The 21,661-nt window shown below is 42.0% G+C and overlaps 1 protein-coding gene across 1 annotated transcript; it reads left to right on the plus strand.

The window, feature by feature from the left end:
• Positions 1-7,290: 7,290 nt before the first annotated feature.
• Positions 7,291-21,661, plus strand: tfap2d (transcription factor AP-2 delta (activating enhancer binding protein 2 delta)). The gene is made up of 8 exons (XM_006792718.2): positions 7,291-7,550; positions 8,233-8,751; positions 11,654-11,714; positions 16,004-16,169; positions 17,676-17,794; positions 17,921-18,062; positions 18,915-19,028; positions 20,265-21,661. The coding sequence occupies exons 1-8, from the start codon at positions 7,512-7,514 to the stop codon at positions 20,479-20,481; spliced, it is 1,377 nt and encodes a 458-aa protein (XP_006792781.1). The 5' UTR covers positions 7,291-7,511; the 3' UTR covers positions 20,482-21,661.

Raw genomic sequence — 21,661 nt, forward strand, 5'->3', positions numbered from 1 at the left:
GATCAAAGTATGCTGCCCAAAAGCCTTTACAGTACTTTACAGTAAACACTGTCCTCCAGTTGACCGTGAACTTTTAAATACCTTGAGCGGACCTCTTCCGATTTCATGTATCTGCTCATAAAATAACTGCCCTGTTGCTCATTTCTCACAGATTCACATACAGAATAAAACTAAATATATTTGTCTGTATTTGTCTGTCAAACTGCACTGGATTGGAAAAACTGAAAGAGTGAGTGGCCAGATCATTTGATTCTTAAAGATTTTCTTTTAGAAGTAGCCTCGGCCTCCACTTTATCCTGTTAATTCAATGTACATCGAGCATGTCGTCTCTCACACAAACACGCACGCACACACAGCATATATTCAAACAGCTCTGCTTTAAAAAGATTACAGAGATTACACAGGAATTACACGATCAAAGTAATTGAACCTGCATCGCCCCCCCTCCTTGCATGTGTACACTTATAGTAGCTTTGAAAATGAGTGAGGGTATGAATAAGTGTGTAAGAGTGAGCGAGTGTGTGTGCCCTCTCTTTTCTCAGAGTCCTGCAGGTTAATCTCCCCTCAGGCTGCACTGCCAAAGCAGCGCACTCTGCTGGCTGGGACATGAACAGCCAAAAGGGAAACACGTCCATGCTTCTTGTTGCACAATAACAAAAACAAAAACACTTTGTGAAAACGCGTGCTTTGACATCACGCCTGGGATTATTGTTAAAATGCATGCCACAGACTGGCTGTAAATACATTCTGGTGAGCTGATTCACTCTTAGTGAATATTTTGTTGCCTAGCTGCCCAAAAGCACCAATGTTGTGCTGTTTTCAGCACAGTTTCTGGTAAGATCTTACCAACAGGAACAGGATCTTGGCTTACAGTCAGTTCTTGTGAGTCGGAAAAGCACATTGAGTTTAAAGGTTATGGGGACTGAGAAATAAAGTATTGGAAATAACTAAAGATTGAACAATACTAGAACAGAAGCTGGGAAAGGAAAAAGGCAAGGCAGTATAGATATATATTTTAAAAAGTAAAAAGGATAAAAGGGGTTAGGGTAATTGCAGTAACAGGAAAACGTGTTAATTTTAGTGATTTTTGTTCTTCAGGCTTAAAAATCACCAAATACAATAAAGAAATGAGGATTTATTAAATCTATTCACAACCAGTACATTTAACCAGGTGTAAACATCCCATTGTTTTAAGTGCTGAATGGACAGAAAGGTCAGTCATTTATTCCTTAGAGAACAACAAAAGGAATTTCTTGATATAATATGAATTCAGTAGGCAGTATAAAGGGAAACAACCGCAGAAAGCTCAATATAAATACCATAATCAAAAGGGCTGAAAACCTGTATCTGCATGCAAGCTATAGGAATAAAAAGGCAGACCTATGATTTGTGTTTGGTGCATTTATGTGGCATTTGTATCTCATCTGCCAGCTGAGATTTTCCTCAAATCATTTTTGAAACAACACTTTGGATCCACAACAAGCAAGAAGCTGCATCCACTGCCAAATTCAACAAGCTGTAGCAGCTGATGGTTGCTCAGTTTGACATCAACTGAAAATGATTGCAGTGAAAATAAAGTTAAAAGGTCAAAGACCCACTTGACTCTTGGCATTGAACTCACCATGCAGAAGAAAGCTTCTGTTGGAGCCTCGAGCCATATCTAAAGTAATAACCGCGCATGCTTATTACCATTATTCTACTTTTTAACACTGGCGTGTAGTTGAGTAAATCTGAAACCCAGCAGACACAATTGAGATGCATCATCTATCAAAACAAATTGATTCATTTACTAATTTAAAGTCATAAAAGTCTGATTTTTTTTATTTGCCTGTTGCATCTCAAGCGCTGCAGGATCTTAAAAGAAAAGAAAAAACAGAGGAACGGGGGAAGAAGAGATGATGAAAATCTGAAAGTACATTTTGCTCCTTCCTCCCATCCGTGAATTACAAAAAAAAAACGGATGGGAAAAGACTTTTAGCTTTCGTGTGATCTTCAGGAGCACTTCAGAAAACTCTTGAAAAGAGAAGTTAATGAACATCGATCGACGCGCACTGAAACACACAGAGAAACACACACACACACATACACATATACACCAAGCTTACTAATCCAACAGCTGGTGAAGTTAAGTTTGAGAGATCAATTTTACAGCTTCGGTTATACACGGGTGATAGCTGTGATCGTTTATTAAAAATACAGTTAATCATTCACCGTATAAGACCATTAATTGAACCCTTCAACCGACGCTTTAACAGCCCAACATTAACCGCTTGCTAGTTAAGTTGCTTGTGTGTGTGTGTGTGTGTGTGTGTTTGTAACTTTGAAAAAACAAAAAGTCATAAAAGAATCCACAAATCAAAAGAAAAATCGACACTTTTCGATTTTAGCCACAGCAGACAAAACGGCCCGTGATCCCTTATAATTATTATTGCAATAGAGAAGTCTGAGGATTATATTTATCCAATATGTTGGTGAGTGACTGTCCGTTGGCAGCAGATTGTCCTTTTCTTTAGTTTTTCGCAGCAGCTGACACGTGTCTGACCTGAATTGAACTTCTAATTTGACTTCAGGAGTAATTACGGTCACAAAGTACAATAATTAAACACGCAAACTGGCAACACAAACCGTGCTTACATCGCTATATGACAGGTAGGCAGAAGAACTCACGTAATTCCTGCGTTTAGGATTTTCCGAAGAACTGTAGTGTCCTTAAAGTAGCCCAAATGTCCTGCGGCTCTATGTGTGTGAGTGGGTGGGGTAAGTTTGAGGGTGTCACCCTGGGGCGATAATAATTATGATATATGCACTTGACAGGGTGTGGATGTATTTTATTATCTATTACATTTGTTTAAATCGCTGTTAAGGCAGATACATGCAATCTAGAGTAAATTTCGTCCAGGCTGGACAAGACTATATACTGGTCTGTTTCTCCTGGACTGTCCTTTTAACAGCGACCACCTGCGCCTCGCCTCCTCTGCTCTGCTCACCTCACGCACTGCATGGGGAGAAATTAATTTGCTGCAGATCTCAAAAGCTTAAACAAGGCAGTGACGCCCCGGCCCCTCCCCACCTCAAACCGACAAGTAAATCCCCACAATTAGCAGATCCATATTAGCATATTAACCTGTGCTTCCTTCCGAGGCGCATCCTTTATGTAGGTCAGACACAATTTTCTTAATTGCTTTTGCTGTTGACGGAGGACAAACATCTTCTGGGCCGTTTGTTATTGTTACGTTCATTATATTAGTGGTTATCTTAAGCTGGAAAGGTGCAAGCAGGCGCACACACACACATATGTACACAGCTAAAGGGACCGAGTTAACGGACGCTCACAGCCAGATGAAGCCGGTGTCAAACCGGTGCTGATTAAAAACCAAACAGACTCACAAACAAGGCCAGCACATGTGCGCATAGACTGCAAGCAGACAGCATTGTGAATTTTGAAAGTCCGTCTTTCAATCAAGAGCAGACTGTTTTCACGAGTTTGCGAGTGTCCCGTCATTAGATGTTTAAATACTACTTCTTTTTTGTCACGCGTGGCTTGTAAAAAGTGGTCCAAACATAGGTCCTTTAAAACTCAGCATGGATCCCCATGAAATGTATCATCGCTTGCTGCAAGTGTTAGAATCTGACACAATATACTTAAAGTAGTGTTAAAGCCTATAAAGGGATTACTGCTTACACTGACAGCAATGGACTAAATGACTGCAGGCTATATAGTGATCTATTATGAATAAGTGTTGGCCTACTATTAACCCATTTAAACCGATCAGATCTGATACTAAATCAAAGAAGGACGAGCAGATAATGACATTTATATTTTAGGTTATATACAATATGATAAATTTAGCTATTTGATTGGATTTTTTTTTTTGTTTAGTTTTAAATCTAAAACTGCACCCGAACAGTTAGTGACATAAAAATAGCCATGAGACTTTTGCTTTTAGAAAAATGTAAATTTCCACAGCGGCCCTGTGAGCTCAATCCTAATCTTCTGCCTCTCCATGCTGTCTTATATGGCAACATGGCCCTCTGCTCTCAGCGGTCCATCCAGGAACCTTGGGGCTGATCTAAATTCTCGCCTCTGGGCTGTACTGTGCGGGGTTTCGGGCCTTTCCCTGCCTCGTCAGGCGGCAGATGGACTGGCTCCTGTCCGGAGATCAGTGCGCATCTGGTGGGGCGCTCCCAGCCCCCGGTAAAGCGGGGCCAGTCGTCGGCATTAAGTCCTATTAGGACCGTCTACCGTGCAACTGGTGCCTCGGGTTGGAGACGACGGTGGCTGCACAACCTGCATACACATATATCTGTTCAGGCAACAGCGTTCACCATGACAGGAATAAAAAATAAACCAGATCCATGGGCTCAGTCATCTGTTAGGATACTTGTCAATGGAGTGTGGAGATTTAGGGCCAAGCGCTTCAGCTGATTCCCATTTGAATATAAAGAATGTGTTTGGCCTTAAAGCCATTTCTAAAACAAATCAGGCCAGCTGACTGAAATTCACAGACCTACACCTTCAGGTAAATTTATGTCTTGTCATCCAAGTTTTTCTAACGATGTAAGAGGAAACAGGTTAAGCTGCCATTCTAGTAAAGGTCTATGTGTCAGCACGATTTGCTTCCCATAGTTCGATCAAGCTTGCCCCTCCACACTTTCTTTTTTTAAAAAAAAAAAAATGAAATCAAAAGTGTGTACCCTCGTGGGGGCATTTTGTCACTGAATTCGGGTCAGTTTTTGTTGCTGTGTTCTGGCCGTAACAAGATAACGTCAAAAAATCCTGATCATATGATCAAATTTAGCATCGTTTAAGGTACTTTAATTGACACCACGGCTCTCTCTTGCTCCCTCCATCTCTTTTTGCCCGGTGGCCTTCCCATTCATCCCCCCTCCTCCCCCACCTCCTCCTCCTCTCCCACCCCTTTCTCTCTCCGTCTCTTTCGTTTTTTAATACCTGGCGTGCGACAACCGGCCTTCACCGATCTCGTCGTGCAGAGGTTTCACGTCGAGCCTCGAGGCAAAACAATCGCTATCGGTTAATTAAAATATAAAAGGCCTTGAGAACTTTTTAAAGGAGCTATTTAAGGCGGCCCCTGCACCGCCCGTGTCTCCGCCCGGGCCGTTTGTGTTTCTTATGAGGACTTTTTCAGACTTGACTACAAGAGTATAAGCTAAATAGTCTTGATCAAGGAAAAAGGGAAGCTCTTGTAGAATATTTTAGTTTTTCTGTCAGTGTGTAGGTTTTCCTTTCTTACTTTTCTTTCCTCTTTTTTTTAGCCATGTGACCATATATGATGACTATTTTCAATATGAGAAAAGACACAATTTGAAGAAAAATCTGTAAGAACTAATGTAAAATTATTATTATTATTATTATTATTATTATTATTATTATTATTATTATTATTATTATTATTGGTGTTGTTGTTGTTGCTGCTGCTGTTGTTACCGATTACGACAGAGAAGGAGACGCATGTAGTAACAGATGGGAGGGAAAATAGTTGCTTAATTAAACTGCAGAGTCAATCTCGGCGTCCCAGCGTCTGCACGGTCACTGTCTGCACTTTAATAATATCAGGGAGTCGCTTTGGTTACAGTTACAGCTGAGTAGAAAAAAAACCCATCCAAAACAAGACTGATTAGGGCTTATGTCTGCTGTGGGTTGCAGCCCCCCTCTTCCTGTGTGTTGGCTGGTTTGTTTTGAATGGCAGGAAATCTGACAGACAGAATAATTCTCCTCTCCTTCTTTAGTTTTCCCCTCCTCTCTCCTTTATTTCCTTCTTTGCTCCTCTTCAGGCAGTGGCCACAAGCTTTGGCTTCTGCTCTCTCTCCATCTCTCTCTCTCTCTCCTTTTTTCTTATAGTCTTATACGTCTATTACTTCCCGGTTGGCCTAAGGGCAAGACAGCTATAGATTGCGTCTTTCTGTATATTTAAAGTCATTATAGCTTGGATTTTGATTCATGCGGCTCTGTACACCTGTTACTGTTTTATGCTTTGTTATCCTATAAAAGGTGCAACCTGCTTTAAAATTAGAGAAGGCAAAGAAGAGCTTTCACCTGATTACAGCGTCGAACCCCCCCCCCCCCAATAAGCTTTTCATATAATTGTTTCAACAAAAAAAAACATCTTCTGCCATCTTACTTTACAACACCATCACGGCTCCGTGCAGCTGGGCAGGACCACCCCGAGGGCGCCTGCTCAGGTGAGTTACAGCACGAGGAGAAAGGCAGAAAGAGGGGGGGGGGAGGGGAGAGAGAGGGGTCACGAGGCTGACCGACTGACCGAAAAACACATAATAATAATAATAATAATAATAATAATAATAATAATAATAATAATAATAATGTACATGCAAACACCTAACATTTATACAGTGCTAATATCAGATAAGAAAAACGTTGGTTTGTTATCACAAAGCAGACCCCCCCCCCTCCCCCTAAAGAAAGGAAAGATATGGAATGGGAATGAGACCCTTCAAATACAGTTTTTCATGCAAAAGCAAAAAAAAAAAAAATGAATAAATGTAAATAATGATAATCATCATAATAATAATAATAACTAGACCTCCTCCTTCGATTTAATCCAGTCCTTAAGCACGTGAAAGTAAATAACTAAAGCGATAATTAGCAATAGCGGAAAATATTTTAAATTGGTGTATACATTCATAAAGTCTGTGAGAGCTTATTTCTCTCTGTGTGCATGAAATAAATTTGCACTGAAACCCGCATTTAAATTGTGCCATAAAAACAGCATGAGAGCAGCAAACGATGGTAATTCATCTAAAAACATTTGATGCATGCAGAAAGCGCCGAAAACCTGCCGTTTCATAATTAACCCCCCTGTTAAAGCTCGCTAAATTCATTACACGTTTGCTGCAAGAACAGAAGAAAATCTCATATATTTTTTTCTACGTCCATTCCGTTCTTAAATCAAAATTAGCTTTAAAATATGTCAAAGCAAACTTACATTTCTGTTGAAAAATCCGCACATTTTTGTTTGTAAAATGACTTAGCCGATGTGGATAAAAAAAAAAAATAATATTAAAAATAATAATAATAATAACCCGACGAAACCGAGCAGAAGACCTCGTGAAAACACAAACGGGTCAAAAAGGAAAATGTCCACAAAAAGCGTAGAAAATGTTGAAAGAAGCACTTGGTTCCTTATTAAGGCGAAGATACAATATTTATTCCGTGTCTCCTGGGATGCTCCGCTCCGTCTATTGTCCTCCCATTCCTCAGTGCTGATGCTTAATTTTCAAAACTTCTATATTACCAAGGGACCTACGACATCAGCCGAGAAATACCCTGCAAGTACAAAATCCGTGAGCCAGCCCCGTCCGTGCAGAGGGGAGACGCTCGCGTTCCGCCAGCTTTCTACCGTTACCGAGAGCACGCGAGGGGGGACTTTTCCATTTCTCTCGCTTTTTGGGGATTTTAAGGCATTTTTATTATTATCCGATCCGGCCAGAAAGGAGAGGAAAAAAATACGGGTTACTTTGGAGAAAGCACAATGTCAGCGACCTTCCCCGGACTTGTCCACGACGCAGAGGTAAGGCTCATTTATTTACTTTATAGATTTTAATTTGTGAAATTACAGCAGGTGTGTGGTGGAATAAGTACTGTTTGGTTTGAAGGGAGTTACAGAAGCATTTCGAGATAGCGTCTGCTCGCAGGGAGTCTCTAAGTGGAATATAATTTATCGCAAGGATATTAAAGAGATAAAAGTATGCATGGAAGGAGAAATGAATCGGTGCAGCTCCCGGTAAAAAGGAGGCTTTTTTTTTATTACTAGTGTATGGAAGCAAAGGGGGCTCGTGTGTGTGAGCCGCTAACGGTGTGATTAGGACATTTTAGGGCGGAACACTCCGCTGTGTCTCACTCTGCTTACCTCCTATCCACAATGAGCGAGAGAGCTGGGACAGTAAATTTGCCAGCAGCTCGGTAATAATAATAATATATAACAGCACGCCTTTTAAAACGCTGCGAGGAGAGTGACAGGCATGCCAAAGGGAGGAAGAAAAAAATACCGATGGCTCCTGTTGCCGCGCGTTCGTTCCCCTCCCGGGCGTGTGGAAATGACATCTCCTTCAGGTGGTTTAAAGTGGGGGGGAAAAGCGCTTTGAGTGTGTGAGTTGTGTTTTTGAGTGTGTTTGGGAGGCAGAGAGAGGAGACACCGGCTGATGCTAAATGACACGGCTCATATATTTCCCCGTCTCTTTATTATCTTGTAGATACGTCACGACGGATCAAACAGCTACCGGCTCATGCAGCTCGGCTGTCTGGAGTCCGTGGCCAACTCCTCGGTCGCCTACTCCTCCTCCTCCCCGCTCACCTACCCGGCACCGGCGGGGACGGAGTTCGCCTCACCCTATTTCTCGGCCAACCACCAGTACACGCCCCTCCACCACCAGTCCTTCCACTACGAGTTCCAGCATTCCCACCCGGCCGTGGCCCCGGAGGCCTACGGCCTGAACTCGCTGCACTCGGGCCAGTACTACCAGCAGATCCACCACGGAGAGCCCGCCGACTTCATCAATCTGCACAACGCGCGCTCGGCCCTCAAGTCCTCGTGCCTGGACGAGCAGCAGCGGCGCGAGCTGGGCTGCCTCGACGCTTACCGGCGCCATGACCTGTCGCTGATGACGTCACACGGCTCACAGGCCTACGGCGTCGGTATGCACCACCCGGACCAGAGGCTGCTGCCCGCCGCCGGCCTGGGCCTCCCTCCGCCTGCGGCGGACGACCTGCAGGTACCGGTGGCCTCCACACCTCTCTTTCTACACTCTCTTCTCCACACGGCTCGAACACGTTATTGTGCCCCCTTCCTTCGGCTTCTCTTCTCCGGTTTATTAAGTCTGCTCCATATAGGATAGCCGACAATAGGATACAGAAGGGCAACAGCCCCTCTTAGCTGTCACAAGACCCAGTGCCCCAGTATCTCTGCCCCACTGGCCTACTATTGAAAAACTTTACCCCCCTTTTGTAGAACAGCAATCCCAAAATATTGAACAGAAAGACAGCGCCAGATGTCTGTCTGTCTGTCTGTCTGCCTCATCTGACTGTTGTCTATGACACTCACAAAGCTGCACTGGTCTGTAGTTATCCCCATCCAACGACTCTGTCCTACTTTCTTTTTTTTCTTTTTTTTGTAAGTCATAATGGATATCATCTTGAGATAATTTTGGTGCCAAAGCAAACGTGACTATAACAGGCTAAGTAAATGTCAAGTCCACACGGCACAGTGCCTCTGAAAAGCAAGCCTGTTTCTAAAGGTTAATTGACTGGCAGTCTATACAACCCCATTGTGAAATCCGCCCTTTATTTTTCCACAAACACACGTGACCCATATTTTACATAATTCTTTTCGATGTAAAGAAATGGTCGAGATGAAAATGGATTCGCACGGTTCTTGAGCGTGTGTGTGTGTGTGAGAGAGAGAAAGAGAGAGAGAGAGGTCGAGTGTGTGTGTGTGTGTGTCCGGCTGTCTGTTGAGGCAAAGAAAAGCCGCTGGTTGCTCTATTCTCCGGTAAAGGGCGGATTAACGGATCGGGATTCAGGGCACAATGGCCTGCTCGAGCACCATAAAGCACCGTAGTTTATCCAATTACCGACTTAACGTCAATCAACTTTGTTACTTATGCAGCGACATCTGAGCCGCTTCAAACGCGGCTCTAGTTAAACACAATTTAACACAGCGGCACATAATTTCAGTCGCGTTAACTATTTACCACCTCTACTCGAGCTTTTATCGACGCATTTTCATTACGAGGTATATTTAGGCATACAGTGAACGCAACGTTGTGCTTTTTTTTAGTGCTACAATATTTATAAAGCATGTAATTTTAAGGAATAAAAATATATAATGTTATATATTTTTAATATATTTATAGATGTATAAATGTATATTTGTTAATAAATAATATGGGGTGTGGCAATATAACCCAGGGATTATTCTAAGTCTTCAAATACATTTAGGAGCTTATAGATATACATTTATAGTGCAACCTGTTTTTTAAAAAATATTTTTTAAATAAAGACTTCTACATATTTAATACATTTTAATTTACTGATAATTGCAACATATTTTTGCGTAACATTTTTCATATTTTATTTTATTTCATTTTATGCACGCTCGTTAATGCAAATATTAGATTTATTTCGAGATTTTTTTTAAAGGCTTAACAGGTTTGACCATTTTTTTTACGCTAAGAAAGAAACGGCTCGTGAACCTGAGCTTACACGAGGCGGATGTATGGACGGAACAGATGCGCCTATGGTCTCGTGCAGCCCGGTCGCATCTTTGAGCGGGTTAAAGAGATTTTCATGCTCAACAAAAGCAGCTGCCACACCTTTCTACCGTCACTAAGCTAATTCATGCAAGACCTCTGCGTTTTGTATATTGATTTTATAATCACTTTAGCTTCGGAATAGAAGAAAAGAAACAGAGCAGGAGCTGGTTAAGAAGGAGCAACAACAAGCTCTCTTTCCCAGTTAATTTTAATCGGGGGCTTCTGCGTGGGCCAGGCCTAGAGGCTCACGCGGGGGGGATTAAGCATTTTCTGAATAAAAAAGCGCGTGTTCTCCTTTCTTGATGACATTGTTGATAGCACGCGAGTCTGATCTGCATCTTAAAAAATGGCGGAGGTAACAGGTTTTCGTGCACGTAGGCCTACATATATGTTGAAGCCTGGTTGCTTATGTGTACACAGACACTGATGCCCCAACAGGTTGGTGGTGGCTGCAGTAAATTCTGCACACCTTTTGCTCATTTTTGAGTCTGCGTGAGTTGTGCTGTCCTCGGTTATAGCCTGAAGCCTTTCAAATTAAGCTCGTTTCTGGGTGAGCCGTGAGCTGCATGCTTTATTTCGCTGTGCCCTCAATTTTACTCAAAGCCTGCTAAGTGGTGTACACTTTCTAACAAAAAGGCTTCCAACACTAGAAAACTGCTCAAAGGGCGTGCAACAGGGGCCAGTGTTTGGACTCAGTAAGGTGCTTTTTTCCCCTCCCAAGCTCTTTCTGCTGTGAACTTTGCGGTGCTTTGAAGGAGTTTTAATTGTATAGATGTGGTGGTTTTCAACCTGTGGGTCGCGGCATTCCAAAGAGGTCAGAGGATAAATCTGCAGGGCCCTAATATGGAAGAATTAAAGACACCTGGAAACCTTCAAAATCCATTTAAAAGGGGAGAGTCATTTAAAACTACAAGAATGCATCATTTTTATGCATTATAGGATTGAGGCACTGATCTATGTCTGCACGGGCACAAAGCTTTATGGTGTTACTTTCAAACCTGACATTTCACTTAGATTTGTATTCTTTGTTTGCATTGTATATGGATCTTGAATATACATAAAACCGAGCAACATATGCCCAGTGTTTGTTGTCACAGTTTTATTTATTCTGATATAGTCCTGTGACTGCATGAGTTTGGCTTTTAGTGTGTGGTTGCAAGTAAAAAGAAGGGGAAAATGGGGATTCACGTCTTGGATGTCCTAAAGAATGACTTCACCGCATACAGAGAAAAAAGAAACAAACCGCACTAATTGTTGCTGCTTCTGAAGCCTGGCAGCTGGGAAGCTCCAGCGGTGTACAAAAAGAATCTGGTTAAAGTGATTTCACCTCCCCGCTCGTCCTAATGAGTGCGTGTCTCCGCAGGGCTCCGTGGAAGCGCAGTGTGGGCTCGTGCTGAACGGCCAAGGGGGCGTCATCCGGAGAGGTAAGGCCCCCGTTTATTTTCTGCTGCGGTTGTTGTTATTGTTGCTGCTGCTGCTGTACCAGAGGCCGTGAACACTCACGGGCTCGACACGACAAGACAGCGAGCAGACAGACAAACAGGCGGAACACTCCTCTCTTGTCTGCTGTCAACCCGCTGCAGCAGGAACGGCCCCGATTTGTCACCTATTTAAACAGCAGCGCTGTACAGGCGCAGAGGCAGTGCTCCCCACTTCCAGCATGTCACTCAACACCCACGTTTTTTTAAACACCAGTCATACCAAACCTTGGCTTTGAGTGTTGCCGACATGATTAAAATGCCACGAATTAATGTGATGACTTATATTTCTAGTGTACTGATACAGTTACTTATAGGCCTTGTACTTAAACGCGCATTTGACACATGCCCTCTCACACTAAAGTTACGCCAGAAGCTTTTATTTTGAAGTCAGACTTGTGGGTAATATTTTATAAGACTGACGGCTTGCGTTTGTTTTCATGTAATAATAATACTATATGCTATTAATTTAATATTCATGGTTGAGTTATCATAAATTCAGTGTCGATTCTTTTTTAAAGAAAAATGGCGCAGACGTCTATATGAAAGCAGATTTAAATAATCAATATTATTACAATAGAGAAATATTGTTACACATGAGTAAGATTTGGGTTTAATTTAACAACACAATTCTGTATCCTCTTAATGTTTACAAATGTGTACGTTTATAGTAATTTAAAAATATTTTTGAAATGGCCAGAAAGTAACCGAGTATTTAATCATTTCGCAGCTGTTTCTGTGGACTTTTTTTTTTTTTTTTTTTAATTTACAAGTAAATGTTTTTGTGGGATACAAAGAAGAGCAGTCAGGTTTGTGTGTCTGTAATGCAGCTGCTGTTTTTATGTGTTAGCACCTGTGTGTTTAATCTGGCACAGCAACCAAAGATGTGGCGGCTAAGGTTAGCTTTTCCAAAGGGAAGCTGTGGATGTGTTCCCCGGTCTGCATCCACCCAAAGCAGGCCAGCCAATTTCCTCACGAGTGGGTTTAAACACGCTGTGGATCTTTTGCTCCATGAAAAGAATTCTTTTAATTTTATTTTTCTTTAATTTTTTTTTAGAGGGGACTGTGTGCAATTTTCCACACTGAGAGGAAAGGCTGTGTCTCGGGTTTAATTTTTCATCAGCTCTGCCTAGGTGTTGGGGCTTTTCTCTCGGATTGACGCGGGAATCCCTTCGCTATCACTTTCGGTTAATGGTGCGCCGTATTTGGCCCTGAGCTCAGCCGCTGCAACCATCACAACCAATAATCTTTGCTTTACCTCCCGCTCCCGTATCGATAGCTTCTCTCGCCTCGGGCGGACGCTTTGATATGCTAATGCCGAGCGGGGCCCCGGATTCAGCCGAGATCATATTAATGTTGTTCTTTCTGACTGCGGCTTTGGCGGCATGAATATTCACATAACCTTTTTCAAAAGAAAATCACTCAAGAAATGCGGATCCTACTTAGGAGGAGTCGTCTGTGTTTTTAATCACCCTGCTATCCCTTTTCCAGTTCAGTTCTAACAGCAGCTTCACAGATCAAGCCGATCTGTCAGACGCGCGCCCCCGCTACCACATCCCGTGCACGCAGAACCCTCTCTTCTGTCAAGACATTGGCGGGCTTTTTTGGGGGGAGCTATAAACATTGTTGTTAAAATATGAGGAGAATGGCATTTGGCCCTTGTCTCTTTTTCTTTAATTTTCGTGGCAAACTCGTAAAAGGCGCTTGATTCCGCGTGTGATCCCGCCCGCCGCTCGCGCCGCAGCCCGAGGCTACTCTCCGTTGCTTAAATACCGTTATCGCCTCTGGGCCCGCGCGCTCCACTGACTGCACTACCGGCAATAGCTCTTTTCGATTGCCCTTGGCAACATAAAATACAAACTACTTTGAATCAAAACATTTTTAGGGGAATTAATATGATGTGAACCCGCGGCTTTCAGAGACGCGCGCCCCTGTCAGAGCGCGTGAGTCTGACAGACAGGTTTGCCCGGTTTGTGTCACTTATAGAGACACGGGCAAGCCGGACCGCGCGCACGCGCGCACGCGCATATAAACACACGCGCGCGCACACACCGGGGCTCAGGCTTAACCAAAAGTATCAATCGATTCCCTCGACCTGCAACCATCCATTTTTTGACAGCCTGAGTGAAACACAGGTCCCATACAGTCTTGTACAAAGTGGTGCCCGCTGGAGTACAACAGGCTTTTGTTTCCACACCATTATGATGTTACAGTTGTGCTGTGGGCATGAGTCGCTGTCCAGGTGCTGGAATGAAAGGTGCGAGCCGCTGTCCATGGTGCTCAGACCGGATGACATGTTTTTGAGGCTGCATGTCTAACCTCAACCCTTCCTGTGGCCAGAAAATGATGCGAATCTAGCACATTTCAGCAGATTGTGAATAATAGATTCTGAAAGCAGAAATATGGGTTACAGCTGGTCATATATGAGGCTTAGTTGGTGGCCAAATTGTGCCCTAAAAAAGAGAGAGAGAGAGATTGGCGTGTGCAGCCAATCTTCGCCTGCAGCATTGTTCTCTTCGGCCTAAATGGCATCCTTTTTTCTCCATTTCATCATATCCAGCACGCCTTAATAACAACGCGACACACCCTGCTGTTAGATTTGATAATGAGGCAGATGAATAATAGAATATAGCCTACAGTACATCAGACAGAAACCTTGCGTTTCGGCTGCTTGGGACTTTATTTCAAGTGAAAGTTTAATAACGATAGGCCCACTCAGAACAGTCGATAAATTCCAGGAGGATCCGGTAACACTGATTCAGACGCAATTTAATAATGTGAAAGGGCCTTCGCTACACAACCAAAATCATTTATTCACACTTTCAGGAGCCTCAAGTACACAATGAAATCAACATGGTAGCTGGTGGTGGATGATTTAAAGAAGGTTTTGTTTTCCCCCTCTTACAGAAACACCATATTATTGTTACATAGAGAGAACCATTGGGCTGAAGCAGGCATATAAATATATGTACACAGTAATAAAAGCATTTAATATTTAACTAGTGAGGAGGGCTGAAAGACACATATTGATTGTGGAGAATGAAGATGCTCGATTATTATAGGGATTCATTTTTGATTTAATAATATTTACACATATATTGCATTTACATTTAAACATATAGGGAAGCTGTAGAAGATGGACAATTTTCTTGGATGATACACCTTCTTAATATAACGACTAAGCAAATTCAGCTAATTTATGGGAATAATTTTTTTAAACTGTATGGAAAAAATAGGCTTAATCTTTAATGTATTTAATGTCTGACATGAAAAAAAACTGTCTCAAACAAAATGGTTTTATCATCATATGAAAGACCTTCCAAATCATTCACCCTGATGCAAACTGTTATTATTAACCAATAATTGGACAATAGAGTTCCTGTTTGATGTGTGCACAGTTCACCCAGTTGGTTTTTATTCTTTGTATCACATCTTGAAATGTGGGATTCTTTGAAATCAGAACCAAGGAGACCTCATGCAAAGTGTGTACACAGCTGAAGCCACCCTCTATGAACAAAGGTGCAAAATATTCTGTGCAGTTCTCCCTGAGGTAGCATTCAGCGAAAGCTTTATCCAGTGAAACTTTTCCACAGAAAAACACACATTTGCATGATTTCCAACTAAGCAGACATTTCAATCTGTCATTTGAGCAACACTGATCCAAATACTCAGCGAATGCTTGCTGGTTTATACTTTTGTGCACTCTTTTCTGTCACCAAAATGTTCATATGTTTTCTGAAACAAGATTTTTTTTTTCCAAGGTCCAACTTCGTTTTTAATAAATGCATTTTTTTAAGTATCTTGTTGCTTTTTGATGAAATATGACTTGATGCATTATTACTGTAAAAACTAACATCTTTGTTGCAGAACTTAAAGAGCAAATCTTGTATTGATACTTTATTAAGCAATAATGTACTATTAACACGACTATAAAATCTAGCAGTTCAGTGAAAGACATTGGTGTAGCATTCAGATCTTGAATCAGGTTTTTTTTTTTTTTTTTGGGGGGGGGGGGGGGGGGGGGGGGGGCATTTTGCTTATTTTTTCTGTTTTGACAGAATAAAGCATTGAATGTGTATTATACAAAGCTGTTGCCTTCATTAGAACATTTTGTACAACCTTCTTACAACACTGAATAGCAAACTATGAATGGCAAACTAGTCCTTTCAAACCTTTACAGTGATGCTGCTTTTTCTTGCACCTTGTTGTAACAAGCTTCCTGTCTGTGTGTGCAGGGGGAACATGTGTGGTGAATCCTACAGATTTGTTCTGCTCGGTACCGGGTCGGCTGTCGCTGCTCAGTTCCACCTCAAAGTACAAAGTCACCATTGCTGAGGTGAAAAGAAGACTGTCCCCGCCAGAGTGCCTCAATGCTTCCTTACTGGGCGGCATACTGCGTAGGTCAGTATGATGCACATACAGGATATTAGTCTGACAATATGCCTAAGCTTCATCACAGCGTCTCTAAATATAACTACACTGATTAAAGAGAGTATATTGATGTATGAGTTTGAAGACAAATCAGACTTATCAACTGTTTTGAGAGTTCGCTTAGTGCGGCTGAAGTTTCTGTCTCATCTTACTGCAACATTATGGATCTATATGCTGCTATGACAGAGCTGCTTACAGCTCTAAAGAACTTCAAACTCATTAAGAGTCTAAGCCTAAAATATCCTCTCACAAATAAATCCTAAATCCACTGTGACCACTGGCCAGTGCCTTGATGAGTTTCAGGCATTCATCAGATTCTGATATCTAGTTCTGAAGTATCACTTTACAGGTTAATCAGTATCATCTCCGGAGAGCGAGAAACCCAAATTTCAAATGTGTTTAATCAGTAGCAGGGTTGTTAACGGCTTCATTTGGCAGATTAGAGCAATTTCTAAAAAAAAACCCCAAACATTTTGACATACTTGTGGTGTAAAAACATCTGAAAAATCCTAATGTCTCTTTTGGTGCATCCACACTGTTAAATTCTAGCAGCATGTAATGATATTGGAGTAAGGAGGTGAGTGTGATGGATGGGGACTTTGAAAGTGAAAAAATATTTATTTTTTTAAGTGTAAATCTGGCTGGTGAGCATTGGAGAGCGCTGGCTGAATCTTTGTAGCCCTCGGATGAAACAGAGGATATATAGCAGCGCCCACAAAGACTATTGTAGGCGAATGAGGGCCGGGGCTGCACGCGCCGCCATGCCCAGGGAGCCAGAGGGAGGCGAGACCAGGCCAAAGCATGCCAGGATCAGAGGAACCAGAGGAAAGCAAGAGTTGCCAGCGCTGTATTATTGATGAGGTGGAGAGAAAGGGAAGGGGGAAAGAGGAACGAGCAAGCACAGAGAATATGGCTGGTCCTACAAGATGAGGAATCAACAAAGTAAAATAAAATAAGATAAATGTGCAAATAGCTACTGTTGATCCTCGTGTGAAGAATATAAACTGCAAATCTCTAACAGATGAGTATCTGGAATGTGTTTAATCATGTTGTGTCATTTAATAATAATCACTTCACAAAGAACAACAGAAATGTGCAGAAAGTTGTCTCGAGTGGAACTGCAGGTTTAAAGTTTTATGGCAGAGGAAGGAAGCACATATGCTTTAAAAAAAATAACATAAAAGACTGAGGAAGCTTTGTGCCTCTGCCTTAACCTTATGGCTTTGTCACATCAAAACAAATCCATATTCTTGCCTTGTTTCTTGTGAGACTTAATTAAGCACATCCTTTTCAGTAGAACAAGGAGTTCACATTAATTTGATTGTACCTTAGTTCTATGAAAAACGACTGGCTGATCGATGCTGCTTCTGCTCCTGCTGCTGTGCTCCATATATTCAGTCTTTTGGGGTCTTGTATAATTCAGTTGCTTGACTTTGTAGGATATGTGATGCATAGTTCTTTACTATATGTTTCCAGAGCAAAGTCTAAGAATGGAGGCCGGTGTCTTCGTGAGAAATTAGACCGTTTAGGGCTCAACCTACCAGCAGGACGGAGGAAAGCCGCCAACGTAACGCTGCTCACCTCCCTGGTGGAAGGTAAGCAACTTTCCTGCACATTTTTCTTTTTTGTCATTTTCAATTTATATTGCACCACATTAATTTCATAATACAGTTTAATTGTTGTCTCATCAGTCTTTTTTTCCCTCTTTTGTTTTCTTTCAGGTGAGGCGCTCCACCTGGCGAGGGACTTTGGCTACACCTGTGAGACAGAGTTTCCCAGTAAGGCAGTGGGTGAACATTTGGCGAGGCAGCACAGTGAGCCGAAAGAGACCAGCGCGCGCAAGAAGATGGTCCTGGCTACAAAGTGAGTGAAACACATGCAACGTACAGACACACACTAAAAGAAGATGGCAAGAAACAAAAAACTTTTGCTACTGCGTGGTCACACAGAATAGGTTTTATTTTGAAATTCTGGAAATGTGAATGTTTCTGAGTGATCAGGTTTCAGTTAATGTTTGTCTGTTCTTTAAGGCATGGACAGATCTGTCCCTGTCAAATGTCAGGGAGAGATATTCTTCTTAATGATGTGTCCTTAAATTTTACTTAAACACTTATATTCCTATTTACAGCCATTACCAGCCATTACAATCTTTTGATTTAAGAAAATCTTTCAGAAAAATGATTAACAAGCAAATATAATAACAGTAGGTAAGTTTTGGTGTGACTTCGTGCTCAAACTGTTGTAAACTCCTTCACCTTACAGCAGTTTCCTGCATGGAACACCTACTGTATGTGGAAAATATTGTGTTACCACATTTAAGGGGTTAGCGCTTATATTTATATAATTGCAAGAGCTTTATTTGTAGTTCCACTCTTACAGTATAAAACTGTATTCTGAATATGCTGAAGGGGAAGTAAAACTCCCACTCTTTTCCAGATAAGTTGATTTTCTTACCAATAAAATCAGCCCAAGAGTTGCTATAATGCTAACTGAAATGCAAAAAGACAAGACCAGAAAATGCTGCGTGGTGCAGAATCTTTGGTATCATGTTAGGAAAAACAATGAACCAGTGGAAGTAACTTAAATTTGCATGTGGGTGGATCCAAAATGATGAGGGTGGGTGCAGAAAAGGGAGGGGGAAAAAAACCCTCTGAGATTGTGATGGTTTTGTTGGAGACAGATGGTAAACCCTCAGTCCCTCCTTCTGTCTGTCAGGCAAATCTGTAAGGAGTTCCAGGACTTATTGAGCCAAGATCGCTCTCCTCTGGGCTCATCCAGACCAACACCAATCTTGGACCTGGACATCCAGAGACACCTCACACACTTCAGGTAACACGTGTGACACGCATAAGAAAATAATGGAGCGTTTCTTTTTTTTTTTTTTTTCTTAAGGATGTTGCCAATCTTGAGTCACTCTCGGCACTAAATCTACTGAGCAAAGACAGTTTTCTTGCAGAGCCTCGCTCTGTGTTTTCCCACTGACCTCTCTGCCATTTTAGAAGGATGCAGCTGTGCAGTTTGATATTTGGCACAATTGACAGAGGAGGAGGAAACAGCGCCTTGTTAGCAGAAATGTCACATCTATGGCGTCATCATTTGCAGAATATACAACATCTTATCAGACCTCTGAAGGGAGCTGTACTGTAGACTGCTGGGCAGAGAACCAGGATGTGAGCTCAGTGGTAGAAATAAAGTGACAGATTGAACAACAACATCCTTCTGCCAACTTAAGGCTCTGAGCTCAAGGACGAGCAGCTATTTAGCTCTGGACAAACCGGCATGATGATCTGACAGGACAGATGAAATGATATCAGACTTAAAAACTGATTCTTAAAAAGCATTTCAATGCACATTTTACTTTGTATCACAATCCTGCAATTTTGTAGTGCTTTTAAATTTGTGATGTCACGAATGTTCAGATTCTGATGACTGACTTTGAAAAGAGAGTTTATCTCAAATAAACTACAAAAACACTGTTGGCTAGGACTATCACTACACTACAAATATCAAATTCAGATATGGGGATATGATATGACTTTTAGCCAGTGTGTCTAACGCCACTAATGTTTTTTTTTTTCAAACATTTTTTTTTGTAGAAGAGTCTCTTTCAAAAGTGATAAAAGCCTAAAGTGAATTTGATTAAGACATCACCAGCAGTTCAACAGCCAAGATTAGAATCACCTTAGACAAGAACAACAACAACAATCTTATGTGAAATTTCCTAATCGGCAAAGCTCTAATTTGTATTTCATAGTTTAAGCTGGACAGCGTTCAGGCCTTTGCTAAAACAGGAGCAGAAACTCTGTTTTTCCCAGTAAACTGCTATGGAAACAGATCATCGCAGAGCATCACAGAGAGGCTTTTCTGACAGACTAAAGAAACTTCATTCAGAGGATTTGAAGCTCCATAATGCAGGAGGAAAGTTTCACCGCAGGTGTGAGAAAATCTGAGTCACTTCAGCTGTTAGTGTCATACAAACTCCCCAACAGCTCCACTGATTCATTTAACCTTCACTTCTTTGGTTTGTCATCGCTCTATTAATCATTTCCCTCTCTTCCCATGCAGTCTGATCACTCACGGGTTTGGCACGCCGGCGGTCTGCGCAGCTCTCAGCACCTTCCAGACAGTGCTGAGCGAGATGCTCAACTACCTGGACAAAACCTCGAGTGGGAAAACGAGCGGAGCCGGCGACCAACAGATCAACAACAGCTCGGAAAAGACGCAGCTCCGGAAAACAGCCGAGCCCCAGAGCAAAGACGGGAAAACAGAAAAGACTGAGTAGCCCCCACCCACCCGGTCCCCGTGCCTTGGAGCGCTGCATTTAGAAGTGTGCGTGCGTGAGTGTGTGTGTGAACGTGTGCACTCTGAAAGGGGATCTGTTATTTCCCATGCATTGCTGTATCTTCTTTGGGACAATTCCTATTTATTGTTATTTATTTATCTTATGTTGAAATGTAACACTAACTGAACTGTCCCAAGCAAGACATCCTGATGTGTGAGCGAAAGCAACGCATCCAGTGTAAATGTGCGTGCGTGCGTGCGTGCCGTGACAAAGAGGAGCCTTGCCATGGAGATGGCTGTGACTCATCTAGTACTTTATTTCTTTATTTATTAATTCTCAAAACAGGAGGTAAACAACACAGTTTCCCAGGACAGGTTGGGGGGGGGGATACATATTTTACACACACACTCAGGGTTTGTGGGGATGTAATCTAAATCCAGTTAATTCAGGTGTGGATACTCTGCAAAAGTACAAAACCTGGAGCTGTTTTTTTTCCCTCTGAAGAATCATTTAATGTGTTTTTATTTAAACAATAAGAGATATCAAACACACGAGTTACAGTTTTGCTTTTTGTGCAATTTCCATCTGACTGAAATAAAATAATTGAATCTCCCAGACATCCTCAACAACAGAAAACTGAATGCAACTTTGACCCAAACCCTGATGCACACATACAGACAGTCTTTAACACCACACACACACACAGCCACACCCCCTTCACCTGTATGAGCACTTGAAAAATGCCAAGCAGACATTTTTTTTTTTCATTTTTACACCGTACAATCAGTGCCATGACAGCCTGTATGTTTACCATGCGGATGAAAGACGAAGAGAGTGTTTCTGGATGTGACACTGATAGAAGCCACTGCCCGGGGTGGGCTTCACTGCGCTGTGTGTGAGTGTGAATGTGATAAAGAGAGTGAAAGCGAGAGAGAAGGATCCAACTCAGCCATTTTGTAAAAGGTGACTTTGCAGTTGCCAGCATTACTCTTCCCTGTGCATGTCTATCTTTGTACACTCCCCAGATCGCAAGTTTAGCCGACACGAGCTCTCTGACTCGCTCATGAACATTTGTAAAGATATATATAAATATTTAAATTACTTTTCTTGTAGGCTTTCAACAATATATATGTTAAATCCCTACCTTCTAAAATGCTGGTGTTCAATAAAGACAGTTGCT

The sequence above is a fragment of the Neolamprologus brichardi genome, chromosome 15 (genome assembly GCF_056152115.1).
Source record: "Neolamprologus brichardi isolate AB-2024 chromosome 15, ASM5615211v1, whole genome shotgun sequence".
In the NCBI taxonomy this organism is placed as follows: domain Eukaryota; kingdom Metazoa; phylum Chordata; class Actinopteri; order Cichliformes; family Cichlidae; genus Neolamprologus; species Neolamprologus brichardi.

Bases quoted from the DNA above. Each gene is read 5' to 3' on its own strand.
- tfap2d (XM_006792718.2), top strand. From the start codon at position 7,512: ATGTCAGCGACCTTCCCCGGACTTGTCCACGACGCAGAG. The intron at 11,715-16,003 runs GTAAGGCCCCCG...CTGTGTGTGCAG, and splicing joins AGGGGGCGTCATCCGGAGAG to GGGGAACATGTGTGGTGAAT. The intron at 17,795-17,920 runs GTAAGCAACTTT...GTTTTCTTTCAG, and splicing joins GCTCACCTCCCTGGTGGAAG to GTGAGGCGCTCCACCTGGCG.